At 37.0% G+C, this 26,405-nt stretch overlaps 1 protein-coding gene across 1 annotated transcript; it reads right to left on the reverse strand.

The window, feature by feature from the left end:
* Positions 1–2,597: 2,597 nt before the first annotated feature.
* rspo1 (R-spondin 1) lies at positions 2,598–22,963 on the reverse strand. Its single transcript, XM_079836271.1, has 5 exons — positions 22,369–22,963; positions 17,798–17,989; positions 15,058–15,198; positions 11,862–12,071; positions 2,598–4,222 (listed from the first exon to the last, which is right to left on the reverse strand). Exons 1-5 carry the CDS (start codon positions 22,463–22,465, stop codon positions 4,068–4,070), a joined length of 795 nt encoding a protein of 264 aa, XP_079692397.1. The 5' UTR covers positions 22,466–22,963; the 3' UTR covers positions 2,598–4,067.
* Between the last annotated feature and the right edge of the window lie 3,442 nt (positions 22,964–26,405).

Here is a 26,405-nt window from a genome sequence, read left to right on the forward strand (position 1 = left end):
GGATTTTGTCAATCAGAAATGGATTGGATCATTCGATTGTTGTCACGTGCTTTTGCTGTGATCTCATGTGAGTGACAGGTTGTCCTTCCCTCACGTCATCAGAGATGTTAGGTGTGTTCGATTTGAAGCGGCGCTGCGATCAGAGAGCAGGCGGTTCCGTATGCTTTCGAATCGCTCTCGCTGTACTTCAAGTCAAACAGTGAACACACACCTGTTGTTGCAATTGGGAGGGGAAGTTATTTTGATTAAAGATTAGTAGGGCACATGATGAATTAAAAAAAAAAACAGTGTGCACGGATAAATCATTTATAACAAATACTGCAATATTCCAATATTTGATTTAATGGTGACTTTAACTAGAATGATAAACATGGCAGAGAGGGTAACCGAAGGGAATGCCGCGGGAGGGCTGTTGGAGATGAAACGAGGGAGAGAAAGGATGGGAGAGGGATGAGAGAGGGTGAACGAGAGGGAGAGCTCCGTCCCATGGAGCCGGCGCAAGAATTTATGGCCAGGAAGGGGGATGAAAGTGTAATTTACGGTCCACTCTCTACCGTTCTTCTGCCCTCCCCTCTATAATGAGAAACGGCTGTTGCAGTTGGAGGGCGCAATCCTGTTTAAGCCCCTCCCCCTGGCGATGACACATCATTAGTTTTTATTTCTGTCTCGAGTTTTATGGCCCTTGCCCGGGCACCAACTACCGCCACTCATTCTGAACCACAATTGCTATGCTGTTCTAACACGAATCACGCACGTACAAACACAAACACCTTCCTGCCCAAATACTCTCCTGTTGTGACACAGACCACCCCAGTGAAATACTGCAGTGCTGTGCCTCAGTAAAATATTATTGATAAATCCTCAACAATGGAGATTACCATACTTATTTAAGAATAATTTCCCCTGTCAATATTTCTTGTTTTCAAGTCAAGTTTGTTGAATGTTTAGAAACAGAATTTTTTATGAATATAGCTTACAATTTTTTGGATTAATGTGCACTCAATGTACACTGTTTTTTTGTGTATAATATGTGCATTTCTGTATACTACTAAGTTTCTCTGGTTAATAAAAATTATGGTTCGCAAATGAATACTCTTTTGATCCAGTTGGACAAATGGACATGCAAAAAGGTCTGAAATTGATTCAGTTTGATTCATTATACTGCAGGTAAAGACAATGTATGTCCATATAGCCGTAACAATATTTAATAATAATAAAATCAAATATGTAAATTGTCTCCTTTCAGTGAGATGGGAGCTGGTGTCACACATTTTACTTCAGTGAATATTTCTAGGTTCATTTCTGTATTACCTTAAATGCATATATATAATGTTTTCACTATTACCAGCTAGGAAAAATAAGAAAAACACACGTTCATTTAAACCACCTTTACACTATGGCTTTCAGCAAAACCATTAAAACAATTATGAAATGCAAAATAATTCATAGAACAGCAAAAAAGGTAATGTACCAAAATCTAAAAAACTGATCAATCTTGTAATAGTTTGTGTAAATTCATAACATATAAAACACATGACAACTTGCTCCCAACTTGACATTCACTTTATTATAAGGTGTCCTTATTACAGTGTAATTATACAATTAAGTACTGAGAAATAATAATGGTAACTCTTTAAATTACAGCCCGGAAAGTACTGCGTAAGTATAACAAATTTACAGCATAACTTAGTGTAACTATAATGTATGTATGTGTAGGTATGAATGAATAAGAGTTGTAAATCTTTTTTTGTTTGTTTTTTTTTTTGTGAAAGTTGTTTTTCTAATAAAGTTTATTTTTATTTTTATATCAGATTGTGTTTGTTTTTATTGTACTTACCATGTAAATGCATGAAAAAGGAGGGGAACAAACACCACTTTAATTTACCGCCCGCAGACTCATATTTACCCTGTAACTACACGAAACAAGAGGGGAACAAACACCACTTTAATTTACAGCCTGCAGATTCATACTTATCCTGTAACTACATGAATAATTTCCCCGTAAATTAAAAAATACTTACAGTATAAATAATTTGTTAATTTGCCAAGTAGTTACCTTTATTCTCCAAATATTACATATTGTCCCCTTACTTACATACTTTATAGTTACGCTATGATTACCGAAAGTTACGCTGTAAATTCATTTTACTAACGCAGTACTTTCCGGGCTGTAATCTAAAGTGTTACCATAATAATTAACGACATGTACTTGCTATAGGGTTAGGGTTAAGATTAGAATTTAGTTTATGGTTAGCTGCTTGTAGTTATGCATAATTTACTGTTATTACTATAGCAAGTACATGTAATGTGTAACAAGGACACTGTAAAATAGTGTTACCACACAAACTAACCTTTTAGTTAAAAAAAATATTGTAAAATATTGATATTTTAAAGTGGAGAATGAAATTCACAACAACAACAAAAAAATCCAATTGAAGAGGGTTTTGAATTACAGGCGTGAAACCCTCATACAAAACCAGTGATCGAGAAAATATTCGTGGAACAACTGCATTAAGACATATTGTCCTTAAATGTGACAACTAGCCCGGCCCCCCAAATACACAAGACAAAAAAAGATTTCACAGCTCTTCATACAAATAAACTGCATCCAAATGTTTATTGAAGTGTTTATTTGCCTTGTAGATTTTTATAGAAATAGATATATAATAACAATATGTATATTGCATTAAGATAAACGGAAGCTGACATTTTCAGTGTTACAATTCTCATTATGGGTGTATATTGTAAATACCCACCGCCTTTTCCAAAAGCATTGTAAGCCTAAATATATCATAGAAACCATTAGCACCGCAGGTCTCAACAATCTACGTTGCAATGCTTTTGAAAAATGCAGCCCAGGTCAAGATGCTGTGGGAAGCAAACAGACTAAGTGTGACTGGATGCTACATTTAAATAACTGTATGATGTACAGCATTCCTTCCTCTGATACAGGTACTGTATGTTGCAAAGCATTATGAATGATGTGATATATTGAACCTGTTGCAAACATGATAACTGAGCGATGAAAAACCTATAAAGCATATAATCGATGCTGCTGGTTTAGTTCCTCACTCGTTTGGTTTGGTACTGTTGACCTCTCTCTTCGCCTCGCTTTACAACATAAAGGTGCACACAGGAACACGGACTCAAAAACACACAATCGGACACACGCACACAATCTTTCATACACATACTTAAACATTGTACATTCCTCATATGATCGCTGCCTTCATCTGTGCAGAAAATATTGTATTTATTTTCCCCTAATCAAAAGACTTTTATTACATAGACCATTAAAACAAGTAAAACCGCTCTACCGGTTGTAAGTTATAAGTGCGTTTGTCTTGTTTCTTCATGTTTGGATAGTTTTATCATCATTAAAGTTCTTCTTTCTCCACACTCTCTCTGTAAACCACAATATCAGTTCCAGTGCCTTCTTTTGTTATAAACAACAGAAAAAAACAACAACAAAAATAACAAAGCACTTTAAAAAGAAAAATACTTTTCACTCTGAGACAAGACTCGCAGACAGACTCCAGACTGTTTGCTACCTGTCACGAAAATAAGGAGATCCAACTCCGGAGAAAAAGAATGTGATTACAGCTGGATTAGGTGAATCACAAGAGATTCTAATGTATTCTAGATGTTCTTTTTGGACGGCGGGCCTCATTTGCAGTGTCTTCTATAGTTCAGAAACCTTTCTAAGAGAAACATATGGAACATTTCGCCAACCACAAACAATGTTGTTTCCTGTGGGAAGGCTTACAAAAAGGCGACCCTGCACACGCACAGTCTTTCTGGGTGCTTCCAAAAAGCATGAGACTAGCCAACCCAGCTCCACGGTTCCCTCAAGCTTTACTCAGTTTACAGAGTTCATTATTTAGTACAGCAATCCTCCAGTTCTCAATGAGCATGTTTTACGTGTAGCAGCGTTATTCCTTTTTTTTTCTTCTTTTTTTTTTTTTTTTGCATAATTTTGATGTCACAATCAAATACTGTTTGTCTTCAGGCAACGAAGGTGGGCCAGGCATTCTCCTTTCTTAGGCTCACCTGACACCATGAGAAGGTTAGGTCACCATGCTCGTTGTAAGGGTGGGGACAGTGGTGGACCGGTTAGGGGTCTTTTTTTTCTTTTTGCCTCCTTTGCCACTTTCCTTGGAGTCTCGTCCACGGTTCTTGCCATTTTTCTCTCCACGGTTCTGTGGGTTCTTCTTATTTTCCCCTAAATACAAGAAAGTTGCAATCAGTGTTGGGGAAAGTTACTTTTAAAAGTGATGCGCTTCTTTGTACAAATGTAAAAGCCCTTTCACACCAAAAGTTAAATGAATAAGCCTTAGCTTAGCTTAGCACAAAGACTGGAGGTAAATGGCTCCAGCTAGCCTACTGCTCAATAAGTGACAAAATAACACCAACATTTTCCTATTTACATGTTGTGATGTGTATAGTTACAATGTGTACTAAGGCCGACGGAAAATTAAAAGTTGCGATTTTCTAGGCCGATATGGCTTGGAACTATACTCTCATTCCTGCGTAATAATCAATTAATTTTGCTGCCGTACCATGGGTGCAGCAGGCGCAATGAAATTACGCAGCTATCTATCTATCTATCTATCTATCTATCTATCTATCTATCTATCTATCTATCTATCTATCTATCTATCTATCTATCTATCTATCTATCTATCTATCTATCTATCTATCTATCTATCTATCTATCTATCTATCTATCTATCTATCTATCTATCTATCTATCTATCTATCTATATATCTATCTATATATCTATCTTAGCATATGGTTAATTAAAAAAAATATTTCTAAAGCTGTGCATATGGAAGCATATCCAAATGTGAGGGGAAAAAATGTATATGCTGAACTATAGTGCTGTCCAAAAACCTTTTTGAAAAACACAAGCTGGTTTGTTTCCCATCAGCCTCACTTGCACTACTATAAGGGGGAGTCAGGGCCTCTGGACTGACTGATATTTGTTATGAAGTTAGTGTTTTGAGTCTCAGTGTTCCCTGGAAACCAAAGTCAACACTCATTTGGTGCTGGAGAGCATTCACTCTGCACTTGATAACATGAGCCACACACACTGCCGCTCTGCGGCTCCTGAAATTGGCTCTCTGCTCATCTCAAGGCCCTGATGTTCTACCACAAACTGTTGCATTCGTTTACACATAAAATGCATGATTAAAAATAGAATGGAAAGGGCGCAAACAAACATTTGTTTAATTAAACCTTTAGCTGTTAATAAGAGTTATATAAAAAGCAGTTTCACTTTTACAGATTTTTGACTTGAAATGGCATCATTGTAAACACACAAAAACATTTCTTTGGAAAACATTTAAGAGTTTAATGGACTTGAATCTAACAACAAAACAAGCAATTAGAATTCCCTCAGTTTATTTAACAGACCTGCCAAGGCCTATAAAGCACAAACAGCAGTTCTTTCTGCTATATATCAGGGATATAATGTTTGCAATTATGCCTGTCATATTACTGAAGCATCAACAATTAAACATTTTCGCAGTATGAAGAGAAAGAGTACCGTTGTACTGTTATTCGGCTGCAGGTAATCACAACCGCTATTCAGAACTAACAGCTCTATTTGTACATGACACAATATGGCCATATATTTTGATTTGCTCTAATAGCAAAAATAGCTCCAAATGAAGCCACAGGAGATCCGCTGTGCGTCTCTGAGAAACAGTAGTGCTGTTTTGTTTCTGAATGAATGTTTTTAAACAAATCGTTGGATTGAATGACTCAATTAAGACACTCACTTGTTTTGTTCCTGAACAAATCAGCAGTGTGTTTTGAACTAATCGGTTGAATGAATGATTCATTGACTAACTTTTAAAGACAGTTGATTGTTTTGTACAATGTTGAATCAGTATGTTTAAACAAATCAGTTGAATGAATGATACAATGACTCACTCATAAACACAGTGGCTGCATCCGAAATTACATGCTTCCCTAATAAATAGTCGGAGAAAAACAGTATGTGAACAGAGAATTGTCTGAATTCACAGTATTCATAAAACAATATACGAAAAATACCCAGGTGACTTATTTTTTGGCGAGATTCTTAAGTGCGCATCTGATGTAAACTTCACTATCCCATGAGGCCACGGGAGAGAAGTTGTGAATGGCACTGAAGCGACACAACTGATGTTGATAGGTCACATGACATATCAGTACATCCGGATTACATTCATACAACACACATTCATACTAATGTACTTTTTAGCAGTCAAAGTAATTAATTATTCGAAAGAAGTAGGGGAGAGCGGTAGCCTGACGTCGTCATACTCAATTCTAGTCAGAATATGAGTCTGATACTGCTCCGTTGGGCTGTGATTATGGGGCGTGTTTCAACCGAACCAGGAAAGATCTCAATTGGATAGACCTACAACCAATCAGAGCAACGGAGCGACGCATAACGTTAGTTGTCAAATGTCAACAGAACTCAACTGCACTGTGTTGCCAAGTCCGTGCGTTGAAGCGACCCCAATTATGTGATATACAGACCCAGGAATGCAAATTTTAGCAGGCATCTCTGCCAAAATAACACATATTTTACCCCCCCAAATGCCTTTTCCCCCGGAGAACCCCCCTGGAAAGCTATTGGGCTTGTTTTTGGCTAGTTTTGCGGAATGTTAGCAATTGGGCGGGTTTTGTTGTAAAAGACTTGGCAACCCTGTCTGCACGCATGCTGGAATAAGTTAGAAGAAAAAGATGAGTGTAAACGATCTTTGCCGGTGTTGTAAAAAAAGGATACACAGAGTACTTACCAACACCATCATTTCTGAGAGAAATAGTAAAGGTGAACGCATATACGAAAAAGTTCTCCGTTTAGGATTAGAACAAATTCAACCCAAGCGCCTTTGATGACGTGGATGATTACGTTACTGTTTATCATTTGTCCATCATTGTCTAAAGCCCGCCCTGACAATTTCATTGGTACGAACAGCTTCTGTTCGGGCATAATTTCTTCTCTACTGATCAAGTCCAGACCGAACTGCCCGTGTAAAAATGTTGTGGGCGGGGCTAAGTTCGGCTGGCATCCAGGCTAGGAGAGCGGGGCACAACCTAACGCTTTTTGACTTTCTCAGTTTGTGTAAATCACTTGGGGTTCAGAGTACTTATTTTTTCCCACATTAATTGCACACGTCTAGCACACATATGTGGTTTTGTTTCATTAATACAATGTATACTTTTTTCTTGATTTACCCCGAAAGAATGGAAGTGAAATGTGACAACATGCCCCATAGATACATTGTAACATGTAAGGGGCACGTTGTAACATGAACTTATGCCAACTTAAAATGATATCTGATATAATCAAAAAAATATCCATGACAAACTAAAATATTTTGTCAATAAAATACAATTATTAACTTTTTAGAATAAAAACAATGGCATTTTTTTAAATTATTAAAAATCAACTATTTTTAGAGTTTGACAACAAACACACCTCAAAACACCGCTATATAGCATAGTCCAAAATATAATAATAATTAAGCATTTCTGAACATTGACTCTCAGTCTTTATTCACATTTTTCTCATGGTTTCTCAATAGAATTCATAAAAGTCAAGAATATAATAGCATATTTCTAATAGGGGCTCATTGTAACGCAGTGTTACAACATATACCCCACCTGTGCAACTGGGATTTAACCCCGGCTCGTGTCTTCTGCTGGTTAGATCAACATTAAAGAAATATCTCAACTCTTAAATAACAGATATAAGTTTACAATAATATCAGATTTCTTATTTTAAATAAACACTAAAAACAGAAAACGAAGAAAAGAAACTTTTGCTATGGTTAAATAGATGTTCAGTAATATCTTCCAAAGATTTTTTAAAAAATGCTCTCTGTATAATATTGATATGGAAACGAGTAAATGCATTAAGTTTCGTCATCTTGGCATGTGTGGAAAGTGTTAAACCATGTGTGTTACAACTAGCCCCGCTCTCCCCTACCTATGCAATTTCGGACACAGCCAGTCACTTGTTTGGTTCCTTAATTAATCAGCGTGCTTTGAACAATTCATTTAAATGAATGATTCATTGACTCCCTTATCACTCATAGAGTAACTTGCTGCCACCTACTGGCATGACAATGTTACCTACTGAAAGATTCAAAAGTGGTGAAAAGACAAGTGGTGAAACCTTCTGGTGCCCATCCAATCAGATTAAAGGACCAAAGGTAAATATGTTGTATGCAGGGCCTAAAAATAACTTTTTGCCACACCTGCCAATGGCCGGTGACTTAAGAAAAATTACCAGCCATAAAAATGTTTTACCAGCCACGAGACAGAAATTAATCCTAAAAAGTTATTTAGTCAAGAGCATTGAGTGATTTTCTTTGTCTTTTGTTGTTTGAATCAAACTAAAAATAAAGACAGCAGCAAAAATATTAGGATACTGTCACTTTAAGAGCTCATGCACAGATCCAAAGCATTTTCTTTCTCAACTGTTTACGTTCACTTAAGACATAACTGACAATGTTTATAAGGATGACATTTTGACATAATTTGGTTTGAATATGTCAGTTTAGGCACAAGAAGATGTGAACGAGAACTCAATTCGGTATTTGCGCGCTGTCTGAAACGCCATTTCGTGTCTTCTTGCACTCTGTGACGATGCAGCACTGGCCCGTCATCTGTCCCAAGAATCATTTACGTTTGTTCACGTTCGTGTTACCGGCCAGCTGGCGATTTACACCGTTTCATATACTCAGCAACTGCGTTTTTTTCCTCACCTTTGGCGCTTGGCGAGTGTTAATTTTAGGCCCTGGTTGTATGTATGGTATAAAAACAATGAATTATTTCATAGTTTTATCAGTGAAAAGATTCTGGAAGATTTGCACAAACAAAACAAGTCTAACTGAATTCAACTGTTTAGTATTCACTGCTTTGAGAAGAGCAATCTTGTTCGTGTGAGAAATGCAAAGGACTCGAGTTCACAAAATGTGAAAAAATCTCAACTCGAGTGTCAGTAAATCACGATTTTAAAACCAAGGTGAAACAAAAAAAGCATGGAAGGAAATGGAGCCTTAAACTTTGGATCCACATGGAGGAGACTTGTTCGCTTTGATAAAGCGGTAAGAGCGCTTGGGGATGATCCATTCATTTATGACAGCAATAATTACAGCGCTGCTCAATCCAACCTAAACACCATCGCCTGACAAAGGCAATCACGCATTTAGTGTATTCGGTTTTCGTGCAAAGACATTTATTAAGCTACAGGAAGGGGAAGAGAAAGGGGGGAGCTTGGCATAATCAACACAAAGCGTGAGATCTGCAGACCAGTAAATCACCGGTGTTATACAAGCACTGCCCCCTGTGATTTTTACAGCAGCCCTGTCAGCCAATTCCTGCTGATGTATTTACAGCCTTGCTAATTTAGCACGAGGTGAACATTTACGCACGCTGAAAAAAAGAGGTGTTTGGGTCATGCAACCCATAACCTAGGAGTTCTTTGACACCTGAGTTGCATTAATTCTTTTCGGGTGGGTGGTGCCACTTTGAAAACATGTTTTGACTCCCGGCCAGACACTTTTCTAACTGATCCTATCTTAACATAGTTAGGGCAAGCATGATATTATGAGATTGAACTACAAACAAATGACTTTACATGTGTCCAGACCTATTAGTTCACCGTATCTCTCTCTCTCTCTCTCTCTCTCTCTCTCAGAAAGCTTTTCCGACAAGTGGACTCTCTGAATTTAGAAATTTGGCAGGCGATATAGCACTTTTATGGGGCAGTTTATAATATTTCACTGTTAATTATTCTTATGGACCCCGGGTGAAAATTCTTTCCACAATACGGGCGTCATGCAGAGTAAATTTGCCTCTCATTTCTCAAATGGCGCTGTCACACCTAGTCCAGCAAAGCATGGAACCCACTTCTCCCGACAAAAGAACAGCGAGCACAGATCTTGTGAGGCTGTTCGCATGAATAAGACGTAATTTCCAGGAATTTCCAGGTTTCTCAGACCTCTAGAAGGTATATTCTGGTGTTTATTTTAGGAACCACTCTATGGGTGGTGTTACAATTAGCTTAGCATTTAGACTGAGTCATCAGTCATGCAATTTCCTGTACTGATAAGAATCGCTTGAATATGGCGTCTATGTATTCTCGCACCTTAATGTTAACAACATTAAGGAGACCTCGGTTTTTAACAGATATCTATTGGAAGCCTACGGGTGAAAGCAGTCTCAATCACACCGCACTTTTTATTAGCCTGGCATGATTTCTGCATTGTCGATGACATGCTGCAAGGTCTCCTGTAAGCCAGTCTGTTGTAAATTTCAGCATTCATGAAAAACTCTGATCAAATTAGCTATCTTTAAGTAATGAGATCATCTTTACTGGAAAAGCCCAGTGAGTATTAAAGTGTGGGAGACTTCCTTAGTTCTCAAATCTCGTTCACTTGCAGATTTGCAAATAATGAGGTTTCAATGAGGTTTGTTCCGATTTCTTCTTTTCTTCTTATGTGGACATGCTAGATTCAAACAAAGGGAGCACAAGATTTTGAGTAAATAGCAACTTAAACTGCAGTCTTCACACAAAGTAAATGATTGACTGATTGTACAAACTATATTGACTAGCCTACTTGGATGTGCTTTTTAAGCTTGACGGTTACCATAATCATCTTCCCAAGTTCCCATCCTTGTTTTTCATGCATAAAAAGGTCATTTGGGTTTAAAGCAGCACAAGGGTTCTTTATTTTGGGTAAATGACTCTTTTCAAAATAAAAGCCTTTTTCAATAACTAAAAAAATACATATTCTTTTTTAGAAAATGCAAATGAAAAAAAAAAAAAGTGAATTCAGCTTAACTTGAACGATGATTAAAAATACAGTAATATTGTGGAATACTATTACAATTTAAAAATTATAATTTATTCCTGTGATGGCAAATCTGAATTTTCACCAGCCATTACTCCAGTCTTCAGTGTCACATGATCCTTCAGAAATTATTTTAATATACTGATTTGATGCTCAAGAAACATTTCTTATTAGTATCATCAATGCTGAAACAGTTGTACTGCTTAATTTTTTTGTGGAAACTTTAATATGTATTACAGGATTCTTTGATGAATAGGATTTTGATTCTTTTTTTAATACGAAAGTTCAAAAGAACTGCATTTATTTGAAATAAAATGTTTTGTAATAATGTAAAAATCATTGTCACTTTTGATTTTAATGCATCCTTGCTGAATAAAAGTAACATTTCTCTGACCCCAAATGTTTTGAACGGAACTGTAACAAGCTGATAGCATCTCCAGAAAAAAAAAAAGTCCTATAATATAATACTTACTATAAACAAATTTTTCCTCCATGCAAACTCTCATAGGCTAAAATCTACACAAGGCATCCAGGTGAGTGCAACTGTAAGAAGAAACAACGTTCACATCCAACAGGTCCACTACAGATCCACTACAGGTCTACTAACGTTCCGTTCCCGCTCGAGAGCCAGAGCAGCATATTAACCTCACTTTCCAGTAAGTTAAAGCAACAAACAAAAGGCCGCCCTCAGATCCGCAGCCAGCGACGAAAAGATTACAAACCAGCTGGGCTTCTGTTTATTTACTGGGAACACTCAAGGATTTATTTACATCGTATTATGTCAAAAACCGTAAATAAACGAAATCAAATTAGTTTCAGGAGACTGTTTACGTGTTTTTCCGAGAGGCCAAAAAAGATAAATGATCAATAAATCAACAAATCTGTAATTTGCAAACACACGTATTGAAGTTGGATAACAGATTTCACGCATTCCTCTTGGCGCAAGTATTTCCTATCCACCCTCTTTCCAACATTTTTCTGTTGTTCTTTCTCTGATTTACCTTTGCAAGGGATCTTTTTCTGCACGGTACATCTCTGGGTCTGTGTCTCTGGGACACAGCCCGAGGGCGGCGCGGCCCCTGTGGAAGTGGCAGGACTTGGAAGCTGTACGGGCTCCCTAGTACGGGTCTGGTTACCCTTTTTAAAGCCACATGTTTTGTTCTTCTTCATGCAAGGGCCCCATGGACTCCACTCGCTTAGATCACATTGGACTGCAACACAGAAGAAAAAAACAGAATAACTTTTTTTAGAATTAATCTAGTATGTACCAATTACACAATTGAATATATTTCAGACAACAGGGAAAAGATAGAAAATGTTTGGGGTTTGAACATTTTGTTCCTCTGGATGGGGGTCTGAGAAACATGGTACTCCAAACAAAAGTTGAAGAAATTGCATTAGGAAACCCCAAAGAACCACAGTGGAGATTCAGACTGCTAAAATCCAGCATCACTCACATTTTCCAATTACTTTTTGCTAAAAAGCAGAGCATGTGTTATGATTGTATGAGGTAGGCTCCATTTCATTCAACGTAATGACAAGCTGTCAAGCTCCAGACTTTCAATTGGATTGAGCTGTTTTCAAGCGCAAAGTTTTGTCTAAGCATCCAATTTTTTTTGGTCTAATGTGTTTGGGGGCAGCAAGGTCAAAGGGAACTCATCCATGCAAAAAACAATCCACATTACAAAGTGGTGGACTGACTCATTGACACAGATGAGGCATCATACGCTTTGGCAAAATGTCACCCTGGAAGTCGAGGCTCTGCATTTAAAGGGCAAGCAGCCTGGAGGAGCCAGCACCACCATTGCGAGTAATGCTATTTAGTGCTGTGTTTGCTTGCTTCTGACAAAAATATATTCAAAAGAAATCAATAAACCCTTATCATCCAACAGGCCTTTTGCCAACGTTCCTCTCAACAGCAATTGAGAAACCACAGAAAAAGAAAAACGGAATTTGAAGAAATACAAAAAACAAAAGGCCTCCAAAAACTTTCCAGTTCCATCATTCCAGCAGTACAACTGATTTGCAATGACAGAAGTACAGTACCATGTGCCCATAAAATCTGATGACTAGGGCTGAAACGATTAGTCGACATTGTCAACAAATATCTTTGTTGTCGAGTAGTCGTTTGATCTCATGTGACCTACTGTAAGGGCCTGCAATATCGCGATTTGACCCCTACGGTGCTGTAGTGCTAGAGTGTAATGCAGCCCGTTCAAATGTTGCCGTAGAAGAAAACATCGCGAATGACAGAGTGCAAACAAACTAGCTGAACTAGCAAGATGTGGGAAAGTTTCACAAAACTTCAAACTAAGGCTGCATCTCAATCAGCTCCCTAGTTCAGTAGTCAGGGCACTGATCAGGGAGTTAGCCCATTGACTCTTGTCCTGATCAGTGCCCTGACTACTGAACTAGGAGCTGATTGAGACGTGCAAGGCGAAACTTTCACGGGAGCACAACGTGCATGTTGGAGCACTTAAAGACGAAACAACTAACTAACTAGCGGTAAATCTCTTTATTAGAGAATGCAATACTACTAATAATTGTAATAATATTAACAATAATCATATTACAGTAATGTGGTGATTTATTTAGCATAGAATAAAGTTTGATCGAGCTTGGAGTCAGGACTGTTTTTATTATTATAACACTATTAGGTCTTATAGTCTCATCACTTGCCTGTATTTTGTTCCATATGCATGAAGACTTACAAAAGGCGATGTTAGGAAGAATATCATGTCACTTACTTTTTCATATTGTTAATTAAAAGGTGAATGAGAATCTGTCAGCTCAATTGTCATGTAAGAGCTTAATATTATGTCATTTTGTCTGCAATGTCATTTGCAGATGAATATTTTTACCATTCTTTGTGTCCTGAAGAAAATGTCTTCTTTTTCTGTTTCAGTTCTAAGAAAAGCAGTGGGGCCTATTATTGTTTTACAAATTAAGCTCTTAATACTGCTGCCAAGAGATGTTTGCATTCAAACATCTATTTTTTTGTGTGTCTGTAATGCAGCTAATTTTTGTTTATTATTATTTATTTTTTCAATTGAAAGAGAACGGAATATTTAAACAATGCTTACAGAGCATTTATGTGTGATTTGAGTTCTGAGAACTTGGCTCAAAGTTAATTAAAACAACCATTTGAAAAGCTGAAGTGACTTTCTTTTTTTATATATTATAGTTAGAATATGTATAACTCAATGTTTTCACTAATTGAAAAAGCTGAATAATCATCCAAAATTTACTGATTAGTCGTCGATGTCAATGACAATAATCGATGATTAGTCGAATAATCGTTAGATGAATGGATTATTAAAATAATCGTTTGCTGCAGCCCTACTGATGACATGCACAAAACAAAAAATAACTTAAATACACAGCTGCATATATGATTAAAAAGCTTAAATATATGGATGTTTGTACATTACTGTTATCATAAAATATTATAATAATAAAATATCAGTGTGTATTTTTATACAATAAACTTTTATATACAAAATATTTCTTCATCACAAAATATTGCAGTGTGAACTGTAATATTTAAATGACAGCGATGTAGAAGTGATCATTTAGGTTCCCAAGTTTTTGCGTTTTAATTTAAGTTTTAAAAATTCTAAAGTTAATTTAACATTCACACTTTGTTTGACTAAGTTCAAGCATAGCAGGTGTCAAAATGCTGTTTGTTAGCACTTAGGGATATTCGAAAGATCGGAGCCATCACGCCGGAGACGGTTTATTGAGGATGCCGTGTTGATGAGGCAATTATTATATAGTAATATTCGAAAGCTGTATAAAGGTATAGACAGAATTTTAATTTTTGGGTGAACTATCATGAGATGGTGGTCCAGTGGGTTAAACCATGGAACTGATACGCAGAAGGTTGCTGGTTCGATCCCAGCGGTCACCACCAGTGTGTCCTTGAGCAAGGCACTTTACTCCATGTTGCTCCAGGGGGATTGTCCCTGTATTATGGGTACTGTAAGTCGCTTTGGATAAAAGCATCTGCCAAATGCATAAATGTCTAAATGACTATTCATTTAAGACATTATTTTTCTGGTAAAATGTATAAAATCTAACATAAATTTACATTACAAATCAGATTTCTAAAATGACAAAGGCACTCATTTATCATTGAAAGAATCGTATCAAAAAGACACACAAGCAAAATCTAATAAACAATGCTGTCTCACTCACCTACACACTCCATGGTGCCATTGACGGTGAATCCTTCGGGACAGCTAGAGAAACACCGCCCTCTGTGTGAGTACAGGCCCTCCTTACATTTTGTGCAAAAGTTTCGGCTAAAACATGCCTCACAGTTTTCTATTTTACATTCTGAAATGAAGAAAGACATACAAAGTTATATAATCATTTTATCAAGACCGATTGTAAACTGTGAAAAAGTGGTCCACCATCTGGCTGTTGTGGCTCTTACAGTTTCTTATCCAAAATTCAAGACTCTCATTTGGCTTCCTCACACCTCTGTCTCATTGAAAGCCTGAGGTCTTTGATCAAACATACAAACGGTCTCAAATTGGGGGGCAATTGTGGATTTTGGCAGAGTGAAAACCATGAAACAGAATCTATTTCCCCACTCATAACCCCATTATCCTCATTATCTCATTCTGATAAACGGGATCCAGTTCTTAAATACCCGTCTCAATCTTTTCCTTTGGTGCTGTGAAACCTAAAAGAAAGGTCTGAGACCACTGCTCTGATCATGTTGAGAATGATGTTTCAAATTCTTTCAATGGTAGTAGGAGTTCACCTGGTAAATGTTCCCCATTTTAAGTCATTTTTCTCTGTTTTAAAATCCTAAAATGGATTATTTCCTGCTTTAAATCGGATTATTAATCCATCCCCCCAACAGTCTGACTGACACAGACTAAACTTTAAATCAAGAAAGACAGATATAAACGCTAAATTACCGTGACATATGCGAATGTGAATGTGAAAAAATAAGGTTCTTAAATTTCCGTTCGAATACCTGAGACATTCTCAGAGCAGCAGCGCACGGATATCTTGGATATCTCTGAGTCCCGGCCAAAAGCAGAAGAGGGCCTAACAACAAACTTGAGCCGTGTTTTTTGTTATAACCTCTGCTCTCAATTACTACTTTAAATGCCTGACAACTAAATTAGTAATGTTTGGAGAAAATTCTTTTGCACTCAAGCATTTACAAATGTACCCTTAATGCAAGACAAATGTTGTTAACAAGACATCATGGGGATTTGGAGACTAATCAAATGCACGCAGCTGATTGAATAATTGCAGCGGGGCAGCCACTCAGAGGCCTGAGATGAAGGAGGGGTTCGCATGCACAGCCGTCTTTCAAAACACGACAAAAACACATCAAGTGAGAAAGAAACAAATACGTTGAGGGGAAATTTTGACAATAAGAGGTCTGGTGACGTCCTGAGCGATTTGGAGCCGACACCTGTGGATAACAACACATTTCGGTGTCAATGTGTGGGTCATAAAAATACTTAGGCTAACAAGCGGACAGCTGCATGTGGTATTTCAAAGCAAGTGTAAAGTATACAGTCAAGAAATGATGAATTAAAGGCTCCAGAGGGTTGTGAAATAAAAACAGCGCTCCGTTAATTTCTCACTTCCCTTGATGCTCACATTTAAATTTAAGGTTATCTAGAATGAAAGTTTAAATCAGAACCATCTGAGAGGTATTAGGCGGAGTGATGCAAGAGTGTATCTTGGTAACAAAAGTATTTTCTTCCTATAACAAAATATAATGACTCCAAGCTGTGGTTCACACTAATTGGCTATCAAAACACGTTTGAAAAGGGAGCAAGGCGTTCAATTTACAACTGGAAAAAGCTTCGGTAGGTTGAAGTTAGAAAGGGCTCAAATAAAGCTATTCATTTCCTCCCACAACAGGAGTAAAGAGGTACCACCAATTAATTTACGAGAGGTATTTCCTTGCAGTTCTCCCCTGCTTTGCCTTTGTCACAGTAAAAATGCTCACGCACATGATGGAAACCGGTCGCCGAGTCTGTTAAAACAAAGAGGCCGATTTAAAGGTAAGTCAAATGCGTTTTGCGTAGGGTTTGCGTAGAAAGAATGAAAAATATGGCCAGAGGTGAACTATCATGACCTCCTACTTTTACAGCCTACAATAATAACAGACTTCCTAGGAGAAACAGACAAACAGCAGCGTATTACCAATGTTTTGCTTTGTATTTCATCCCCCAACCCTGTTTCTCTCCCGCAGAGTAAGAGAAAACAGATCACTGGCTCAGCATTTGGCATCCATGGGTCAGATGCGCTAGTTTAATGTCATTGCTGGGTTACAGTACTAGTAAATGAGGTAAACAATGGGATTGTTTCGTAATTGCATTACTTGTGCCATCTTCCCAATGGCATTAAACACTGTATAATTGACGTCAAAGCTTGTGCAAATGGGAAAGACATTTTATGACTGTCTTTTTTTAAAGATTTCAGTACATATATCTGCCTATGATTGACAGATGGACAATAGCAAAGTGATTTATTTTGCACCAATTTTAATATATATTGCTGATTTTTTAAATGTTAACAATTTTTTTAACAATATTATTATAATTTTAAATGACTGTTATTATATATATATATATTTTATATGTGTGTGTGTGTGTGTGTGTGTGTGTGTGTGTGTGTGTGTGTGTGTGTGTGTGTGTGTGTGTGAGTGTTGTCAAATGATTAATCTCATCCAAAATATAAGTCTGTGTTTACATAATATATGTGTATACAGTGCATAATAATTATTATGTGTATATATAATTTTATTCCTGTGAGTGGCAGCCACCAGTCTTCAACATCACATGGTCTTTCAAAAATAATTCTGATATGCTGATATCACAGCTTACCTCATTATCCCTGTACACTTATTTACAGTTTTGAAATGATACAAATATTCCAGTAGATCTTAAAGACTCACGTGTGCATTTGTTCATATCACGATTTCGAATGCCATAATATCCAACAGGACAGGCAGCGAGGCAAATGCCTATCTGACGTATGTCATTCCGCTCCAGTAAGATGAAGAGTCGGGGTCGACATTTAAGACAGCCGTTGTACTCTGAGCAGTGTTCGCAGCCATTCGAGCATGATGGTGGTACTTCAGTGCTTACTGATGGAAGAAAGAAAGAAAAATAGGAGTGAGCGTTATATTTGGCAGTATTTTCTTACAGTACAGAAGACCCTTCACAGGAGTAGACAGCTGAATTACAATGTCAGATACTACCAAATGCCACCCCTACCTGGATTTGAACCTGCAGCCTTTGAATGAACATCCAAAGTCCATTACTATGAGTTTACCATCAGATAAATAAACATTTTATATTATATATAGAAAAATCGACAGATGGACGGACAGACAGCCAGACAAATAGACAGACAGACAGACTACGCTAATCATTTCAGCAAAACTGTGTATGATAATACAAATTCAGATAGATAGATAGATAGAGAGAGAGAGCACTATGAGAACAGGCGATTCATTACGACACATCAGCATGAGGATTTCTAAACAGCACTTCAGTAAACATGGCACTGTTTTATCTTGTTACACACAGTGGTCTGTGTTTGCAGCTCATTTGTGCCAAGTACCCTTGTTCATTTCACGCTGTTCATTTGAAACATTCATGTGGAAATCTTCCATTGGAAGATGTTGCAGTATTTTGAATCGGACGATCAAAATTCGGGGACATCACAGTCACACACATATTTGTGATGGGTCGACTAGGGACAAAGGGGCCTGAAACTTCAATTTTAGTTTGTTCTGTCCAGGTGCTCCAAAATGCTGATACATGATGAAATAAAATCAGCTAGAGGTAACTAAGAAAGCTCACTCATCCCTTGTGACTTCCATGCCTTGCTTGTAACGTCCAAAAGATTTCAGAGTCTGAGGCCAAGAAGAAATAAACGATTACACTGAAAGCATGTCAGAGTCTACATCCTGTTCCTGGTAGGCTGACTGGAGTCAAAACCGTGGTCATCTGCTTTAATTTATGGGTCTATGTGTGTAGCATCAGCTTTAAATATACACTCTCAAAAGGCAATCAATCTCAATGCTGTTAAAATAACCATCCAGCTGTAAATAAGCAGCACATACAGTAAGTGACGCAACCTAATGGATGAATAAATCCCTTAAATTGATTTTGTTTTAAGGATGTTTACAATTTTTTCCTGGGGGAAGAAATCATATAATCTCATCCATAAAGCAAAACAATTTTTTTTACCATTAATATTAAAATGATCTACTATTAATATTCAGAAGCAAGGACTCCCTGGTGGGTTAAGCTGAACAAGGAACACCAACAACCCAAAAAAGTCCATAAAATATTCCTTAGAAGTGGATAGTTTTCAGGCATATGGGTGTCCTTTATCCGATCACTGCATTCCTCTCCACAGCTGAAATAAATGATAAGGCCTCTCAGTAGGAACAACAAATATGAAACTAGCATTATAAATGATGAACGTGAAAAATAGTTTTGCACGGGTCTATTGAGCGGCAGTTCGCCCGGACAAATATGCAGGATAGGTTGCATAGCATGCACGACAGCCTCAGATGCCTTTGCCCTTCTAGACAGCGTTATATTATGATGACTAAGGTCCCCTTTGGATTCAAGCAAAAGATTACAAAAAGTGCAGGGAATAAATAAGACCTTTTTATGAGTAAACACATAATGAGACCATCATACAACCTAAAATACCCTCATATCTCATTACCGAATTATAAAGGCAATTTGTTAGCAGAGAATCATAATTTGCCTGACTGAACATCAAGCATTTCTATAAATAACCGACCAATCCATGTGAAGTCACACACACTAACTTCTGCCTGCATTCTTATCAATGGTCATTCACCAGATTTAATAAATCAATCCAACTACCGTAGCTAAACTTGACAATAAACAACAACAGTGAAGTAAAGTTCTGCACCTTCCAGCTTGACTCTCAGATGACTGAATGTAGCCAGTTCATGTCAAAGATATTGCTTTTATTTAAAAAATTACATTAGCTTTATTATTATTGTTTATGCATTGGGCATCATGTTAATCTCAGGTTGGCATTTCAAAACGAATGCACCTCCGAGTCCAGACGCAGTGACATTTTCATCTTTTTTCCAGATTCTGGGCAAGAACGATTCCTTCATTTTAACGATTTAAAATATGTCTGAAAACATACATGAAAATATATCAAGCAGTAAGAATTTGTCAGAAAGTAATCCAAATATTATTACGGATTATTAATCTTTACCCAGAATACATAGCCGTCTTCATTTCTTTAATAACAAAGTTGTCAGACTATGCTGCTCACATGGATCCCCCTTGAAGCCATAAAATGAGTGATTTTGTCCAGCTGAATAACATTTTTCCCCTTTCATTATCCCTGAAATATCATTAGGTGGACTGTTTATATGAGCTGTTGCTGATGAACTGCACTGTAAATTCAAATATTAAAGTTTTCCACTTAGTGAACAAGTGTGAAAAAGGCCTTTTAGCCCTACAAGATGTGGCAGAACACAGAGAGGAGCCAAATAGAAACAGACATGTGGAAGATTTCTTGGAAAGCAGAAATTACTAATCATTATCACTATATTGATGAACTGCAGTTCAATTGTCAAGGTGTTTAGATACATCTTACGCATAAATTGATTTCAAATTTATCTGGCAAGCTTCTTAAAAGTAAAAATCTAAATATTTAAAAAAATAAAATTAACTGTTTATCCCACTGGCATATATAGTTTCTCCTGTTTAAAGCATTAGCCTAACAAAATTTAGTGAGGTTTATGCTGTACGCAAGAAAAAAAAATGCTAATGGTGTAAGAAAAATCAGTCAAGATATATTCCCTGAAAACAAGTCTTATTGCTTACACAATTTTAAGTGTTTTAAAATCAAAGTGTATTAATGAATGTTTAGACATTTTTTCTGAAAAACAAGTCAAAAATACTGATAAAAAAAAAAAAATGTGTCCATTAGTATTGCAGGATCCCTTTTTAATGTACAGAGCGGTATCATAATTTAAAATGGTTTATAACCAACAAAAATAAACTCTTAAACGAAATGAAAGATTAGTTGTTTTGCTAGTAAGGTTATTTTTAGAGGGAGGGGAGAAAAGTAGGAAAGTACCAACAGGCACTAAAGTGTGACCGCTGATCAATCACTTGTATAATAACAGCTGTCAGAGGTGTTTGCTTTCATTTTGTTGATAAAACGCTAGAAAACTCCACTATCAAGAAGCACAAGTCAGATGAGCTTACAGTGAGGTCAAGAAGTCTTAACAGATAGTGAAGCATCCGCTGATTTATTTGACCAAGATGCTCACTGTTTACTTCTCCACGGATAGCTCTACATTCTCATTGGTGCTGTGTTTTGATTAGCACTTCCAGGCTTCCTCGCGCTACGTGATTTCTAGCCTTAGCGACCTGCTGTAACTGTCACAACACAATATATGCTTGTTTTGTTGCTAATAGCGTATGGCAGGTGAATAAATGTAAGTGTTTTAATATCATTGCCTCGACAAAGTTAAATAAGAGCAGTCTAACCAGTAGCAAATGCAATGCAGCTTAGTGTACAGCCTCTGTGAATGTCTCTGCATTACCTACAACTTCCTCTAGAGGAGGCTGTACACTCCTCAACTCTGCAAGCAGTCGGCAATTTCCTAATGAATAATATCACCCCTTCTTTTAAAAGTCACATTTTGATAAGAAATTGATTTGATTGTCAGGGTTGATTTTGTTTAACATTATACCAAAGCCCAAAAGTATTTACTTATTGATAGCAGTATACCACACACACATAAAAAGTATTTTTTTTTATAAACATAAATGTGTTAGTTTAACTATGAAACACTAATCCTACATCAGTGCTCTTACTAGGAGACATGCACACACATGAGAGAACTTGTGCAATATTTCAAGGTGAGCTCTGCTGCAATGTGCGGGTTGATTTTTCACCATTATTCCCAAATTAAGTACTTATTGAGTATTTGATAGACGTATACTATATAAGATTAGCCACTTAAATAAGCCACTTTCTGTAAACATAAATGTGCCCATTAATTAGCAATATTAGAAGTGAGTTCTGCTGCAATGTGTGGGTTTCAAAACTAACTTTTCCAAAAAAAGAACAAAAGATAATGGGGAAAAAAGCCATAAAAGGTTAGCTCTGAAGCCAGACAAATTACAAAAGTAAAGTGTGTTAGGCATTATGTTTAGGCATCCAGGCAAAAACCTCTAATGGGTCAAATTTGGCCATGCTTTGGAACATGACATGCTCATTTACAATTTGCCTTTAAAAGAAAAGTTGCTATTAAAAGCAGCAGAGGAGGTCCTACGCTAGTAATACCCCACCAAAACTGGCTCGAAAAAAAAAGACGAAACATTCCAAGGAAGTCAGAAACACTCTAATGAGCCACAAATAATAGGAACTGACATAGAAATGAAATGTGAAAGGCTGCACTAATGATGAGACATGAAGAAAAAGACAGACATCAACACTCACTCCGTCTTTGTCTTCTTGCTTTGGAGGCCTTGAGGTTATCGGCGTGACCCATGGAGCTGAGGAAGACCACTGCCAGCGCCACCAGTCCCAAATGCATAGTCCCTGCTACCCAGTCACCCTGGGTCCCGCCTACAGGCAGACAGAACACAGCTGAGAGGGCCCCTTTCACGCTGTGGCAGGTGGAACGGAGTCGACTACAGCCGCTCGCGCAGCCCTTGGCTGGAGGCCTCTGCCGCTGCAAGTCCGAACATGTTTGTGGAGCAAACCATAGCACTCAACACGATGAAGATGAGAATGATGAAGTTTGGGTGCGGAGAGCCTGGGTGAGATGAGATCTTGTGGACAACGCAAACGTCCCTTCAACCCATGAAGCCTGGGGCGAAAGAAGAGTGAAGAGAGAGAAGCTTGTGGCGGGAGCTTGCCAGGAGATCCTAACGTGAGTGAGCAACCCAGCCCAGGAGCATGTGTCTTATTAGGGATGCTGGGAGGAGGAGGAGGAGGAGGGTGAGTGCCGGAAAAAAAAAAAAAACGAGAGAGATGGAGAAAGGTTCTGGACTCCTACGCGTGACAACGCATCCGTCAGTGCCAAGATCTGCTGCGGAGAGACAGAGAAAAGGGGGCGAGCAAGGGAAGGAGGGAGTTGGATGTGGAGAGGAGTGGGTGAATGGGGGGAGAAAAGCACAATGAGACATGTATATAAAACCGTACTTTGTCAGCATGTCAAAAGAAAGTCCAAATATCTTGCCCAGGGGAAGACATGCAAGTTTTTATTTTTTTTTATTTTGTGCTTTCAACTTTATAAAAAAACTACTTTTGCATTTTCTGTAAACTGTCATAAAAAAGTTTTTGGAATCAAGGAAAAAGCGACGGAAAGAAAATAGCCTTCCGGAGGGCTTACATAACTGCACTCTTTCATCTCTATCACTGCTCTTTCTCAACGAAGTTCAGCATTTCTGCGCTCTAAATTTGTTAAATTGATTCATGGAAGTCTGGTCTGGACACAATAGTGTAACATAAGCTGAAACTGGTATTTTGTCCATTTTAACCACACATTCCTGCCATGCTTATTTTTTCCTTGGCCAGATAGATTCATGAGCCGGGAAAGCAAACAAAATGTTTCATTTTAACTGTAATTTCCCATTAAGACTGACAAGAGCTGAAGAGTCCGGCCACTAAAGCTAAAACTGATTTGACCAGAAATAAGGCACCGTGAAACAAATACCACAATAGCCTTCGGTCGGTGCACTTCCAAAAGTAAGGAATGGAGAAAAGAAAAAAAAAACATGTTTACCCCATCTGTCAGAAAACAATAGGCAGAAAAAAATGTATCTCAAGCAACTAAAGCAAAGAAAGCGATCACATTACGCCTCTCGCTATGACAGATAGATATGTTTATAGAATGATTCTTAATCACATTCCAGCAGAAACGGATGAGCGTTCTGGATTTACGCAAGAGAGACATCATGCCTAGAAGTATCAGGAAAGCAGGGCCATATTTGGCCACAGGTCCTCTGGATCTTGTATCATGTTATTTGTTAATTCTTAGCATACCAAAAAGTGCTTTTAAATGCCAACAAAAACTCTACAGATATCTATATTTCATTTCAGCCGTTCAACACTCCTGAAATATGAAAAGCTGCTGAGTCTATAAATTGTAATTTATGAACTAACATGCAAGACAAACATGATTTTCCCTCTGTTTGGTTTGAATTTGACTTCCAAAAGCAACGGTGAAAATACAGCAGCTGGAAAAGCCACTTTGTGCAAATAAGTAAACGTTATTAATAAGAACTGTAGCACAATATACATCACAAATATCATCTTTTTCACTTTGTTAAAAAGTTGTTAACAGGATATGTTGGTTGCAGCGATGTGGTAAAGCTAAGCAACAGAAAAGATTAATAAAGTGGACATGATTTAAATAAGAGGGGGAAAAGGGAAACAATATTTATCTTGCACATCAAGCATTAAAAGATGATCTCTAGAAGGAATAAGAAGAAATCTTCTTACAACCTCGTCTCTCTCCACCAAAATTTCGCGGACATCTTCTTTTCTCGAAAGTTTATTTATCTTAGACAATGAATAATACTCCAATGTCTTCGACACTTTCTCCGTATTTATTACCCAGAGCCAAAACCTCCCGTTGCCTGCTGTTTGCAGCGCTCGTCAGCTATATTAATTAGGAGAGATATGTCAAGTCTGACGCACAGATATGCCATCGCCCTTGAAGCAGAAAGGGGATTTCTCCAGAAAATAAAAGATAGATGAGGTTTCCTCTTCATTTTCAGAAGAGGAAAAAAAGAACGCTCAGGTGAAATCGAGAAAAAAAAAGGAAAATATCTGGATTTGGTTTAGAGTTTGTCCATCTAAACCAAAAGGAGGAATCTAAAAAACTATGGGTAAAGCCTTCCTCTTTCCAACCAATTAAGTCGAATCCAATCCTTTTCATGGTTTGGAGTAAACACTGTCCTTGCTCTCATCCATTAACAAACAACAGATCCTGTTCTTCTGCATGTTGTGCTCCTTCAGCTAAATAACAAACAAAAACTCTTGTCTCATTTAATAGTAAGAAGATTAATTTGTCTGTTGTGTCATATCTCTTGATGTATCAATAGCAAAGTGCAGCAATTAACTCAGCTTCACGTCACGCTCTTTTGAAGACCAAACTTTTTCAGGTGGCAAAGACAATTTAGAATTTCATTCAAGCTCAGCCACTGATCCATTATTTTATTTCAATTAAATGACTTTCCTCTAATGTACCTAAATTAGCCGAATATGCCATCTGAGAAGTTGGACTGAACTTTTATGTACACTTTCTGTACATAAAATAAATCATCTAAAAATACTGAATCTGTCACTTAATTCAAAGTAAGTGCTAATATATTAAATAAATAATATAATATAAAATTATATATATATATATATATATATATATATATATATATATATATATATATATATATATATATATATATATATATATATATATATATATATATATATATATACACACACACACTGTAAAATCGAATAAGTTGGCAAAGCTCAAAAGCAATCAGTTGCCTCAAATGTTTTAAGTTGAGACATTTTAAGTTGCAGATTTTTATTTTGTAATCATACATTTTAATTGCTCTGAACTTGAAATATTTGAATACGCTAATTCATACATTTAACTTATAAATTAACATTTAAATATCATGCAACTCCAATTTTTAGTAGTGGAAACTAGCTAATTCAATAAATGCCACCTTGCTAATTAGTTACACAATGCTTTGGTAGCATTAGCATAGCACTTGCTGAATGAGGACAGCAATATAAGGCATTTAACATATACCTCTTCTCAAACTAAGCTCATGCTCCACTCGTCACATGATGATAACCCTAAAACAACATACCAGAAACTGTTCTAAACTAACATCATAAAACATTAAACACTACTAAATCTCACACTTAACGTTAATCTTGCACACACACAAAAAAAACATAATATTACACTTCATTTTGGTATTTACGGTCCCTTTTGAGTGTCATAGCAAAGCTTGCGGGGAAATAGAAATCCCAGTCCAGTTTCGGTTAAATTTAAGTTTGTCTAAATGAAAAGAAACAAGTTCATATAACTCAAAACAATTAAACAATTCAGATTACTTCAAATGTGTCAGTTTTGAGAACTCAAAAGAAAAAGAAAGTTCCAAATAATTATAATTTGTTTGAACTCATTTGTTTAATTTGAGTTGGCTCTACTCAAACCAATTAATTTGAGCGTTAGGGTTTACAGTGTACTATATATAAACTAATTTGATCAAATTAGTATCATTATTATGCTTTTATAAATATAATACTTTATATTATTTATATAATGATAATAATTTGAATAATGCATATTTATAAAATAAAATTATTTTCAACTCTGTTTTTTACATCAGCCAATCAACCCGCGGGCCACCTAGAATCCCTCATAGACCACCAGTGGTTTAGCTCTAGTCCTTTTCAGTATCTCCACAACTGTGTTTCTTTCAACTGCCTTTTTCCATCTTGTA

Source organism: Gobio gobio, assembly GCF_949357685.1.
Source record: "Gobio gobio genome assembly, chromosome: 15".
Taxonomy (NCBI): domain Eukaryota; kingdom Metazoa; phylum Chordata; class Actinopteri; order Cypriniformes; family Gobionidae; genus Gobio; species Gobio gobio.

Coding starts and splice junctions, on each gene's coding strand:
- rspo1 (XM_079836271.1), bottom strand. CDS start 22,465: ATGCATTTGGGACTGGTGGCGCTGGCAGTGGTCTTCCTCAGCTCCATG. Junction 15,199..17,797: donor TGATATGAACAAATGCACAC/GTGAGTCTTTAA, acceptor TCTTCATTTCAG/AATGTAAAATAGAAAACTGT. Junction 12,072..15,057: donor TGGCACCATGGAGTGTGTAG/GTGAGTGAGACA, acceptor TCTGTGTTGCAG/TCCAATGTGATCTAAGCGAG.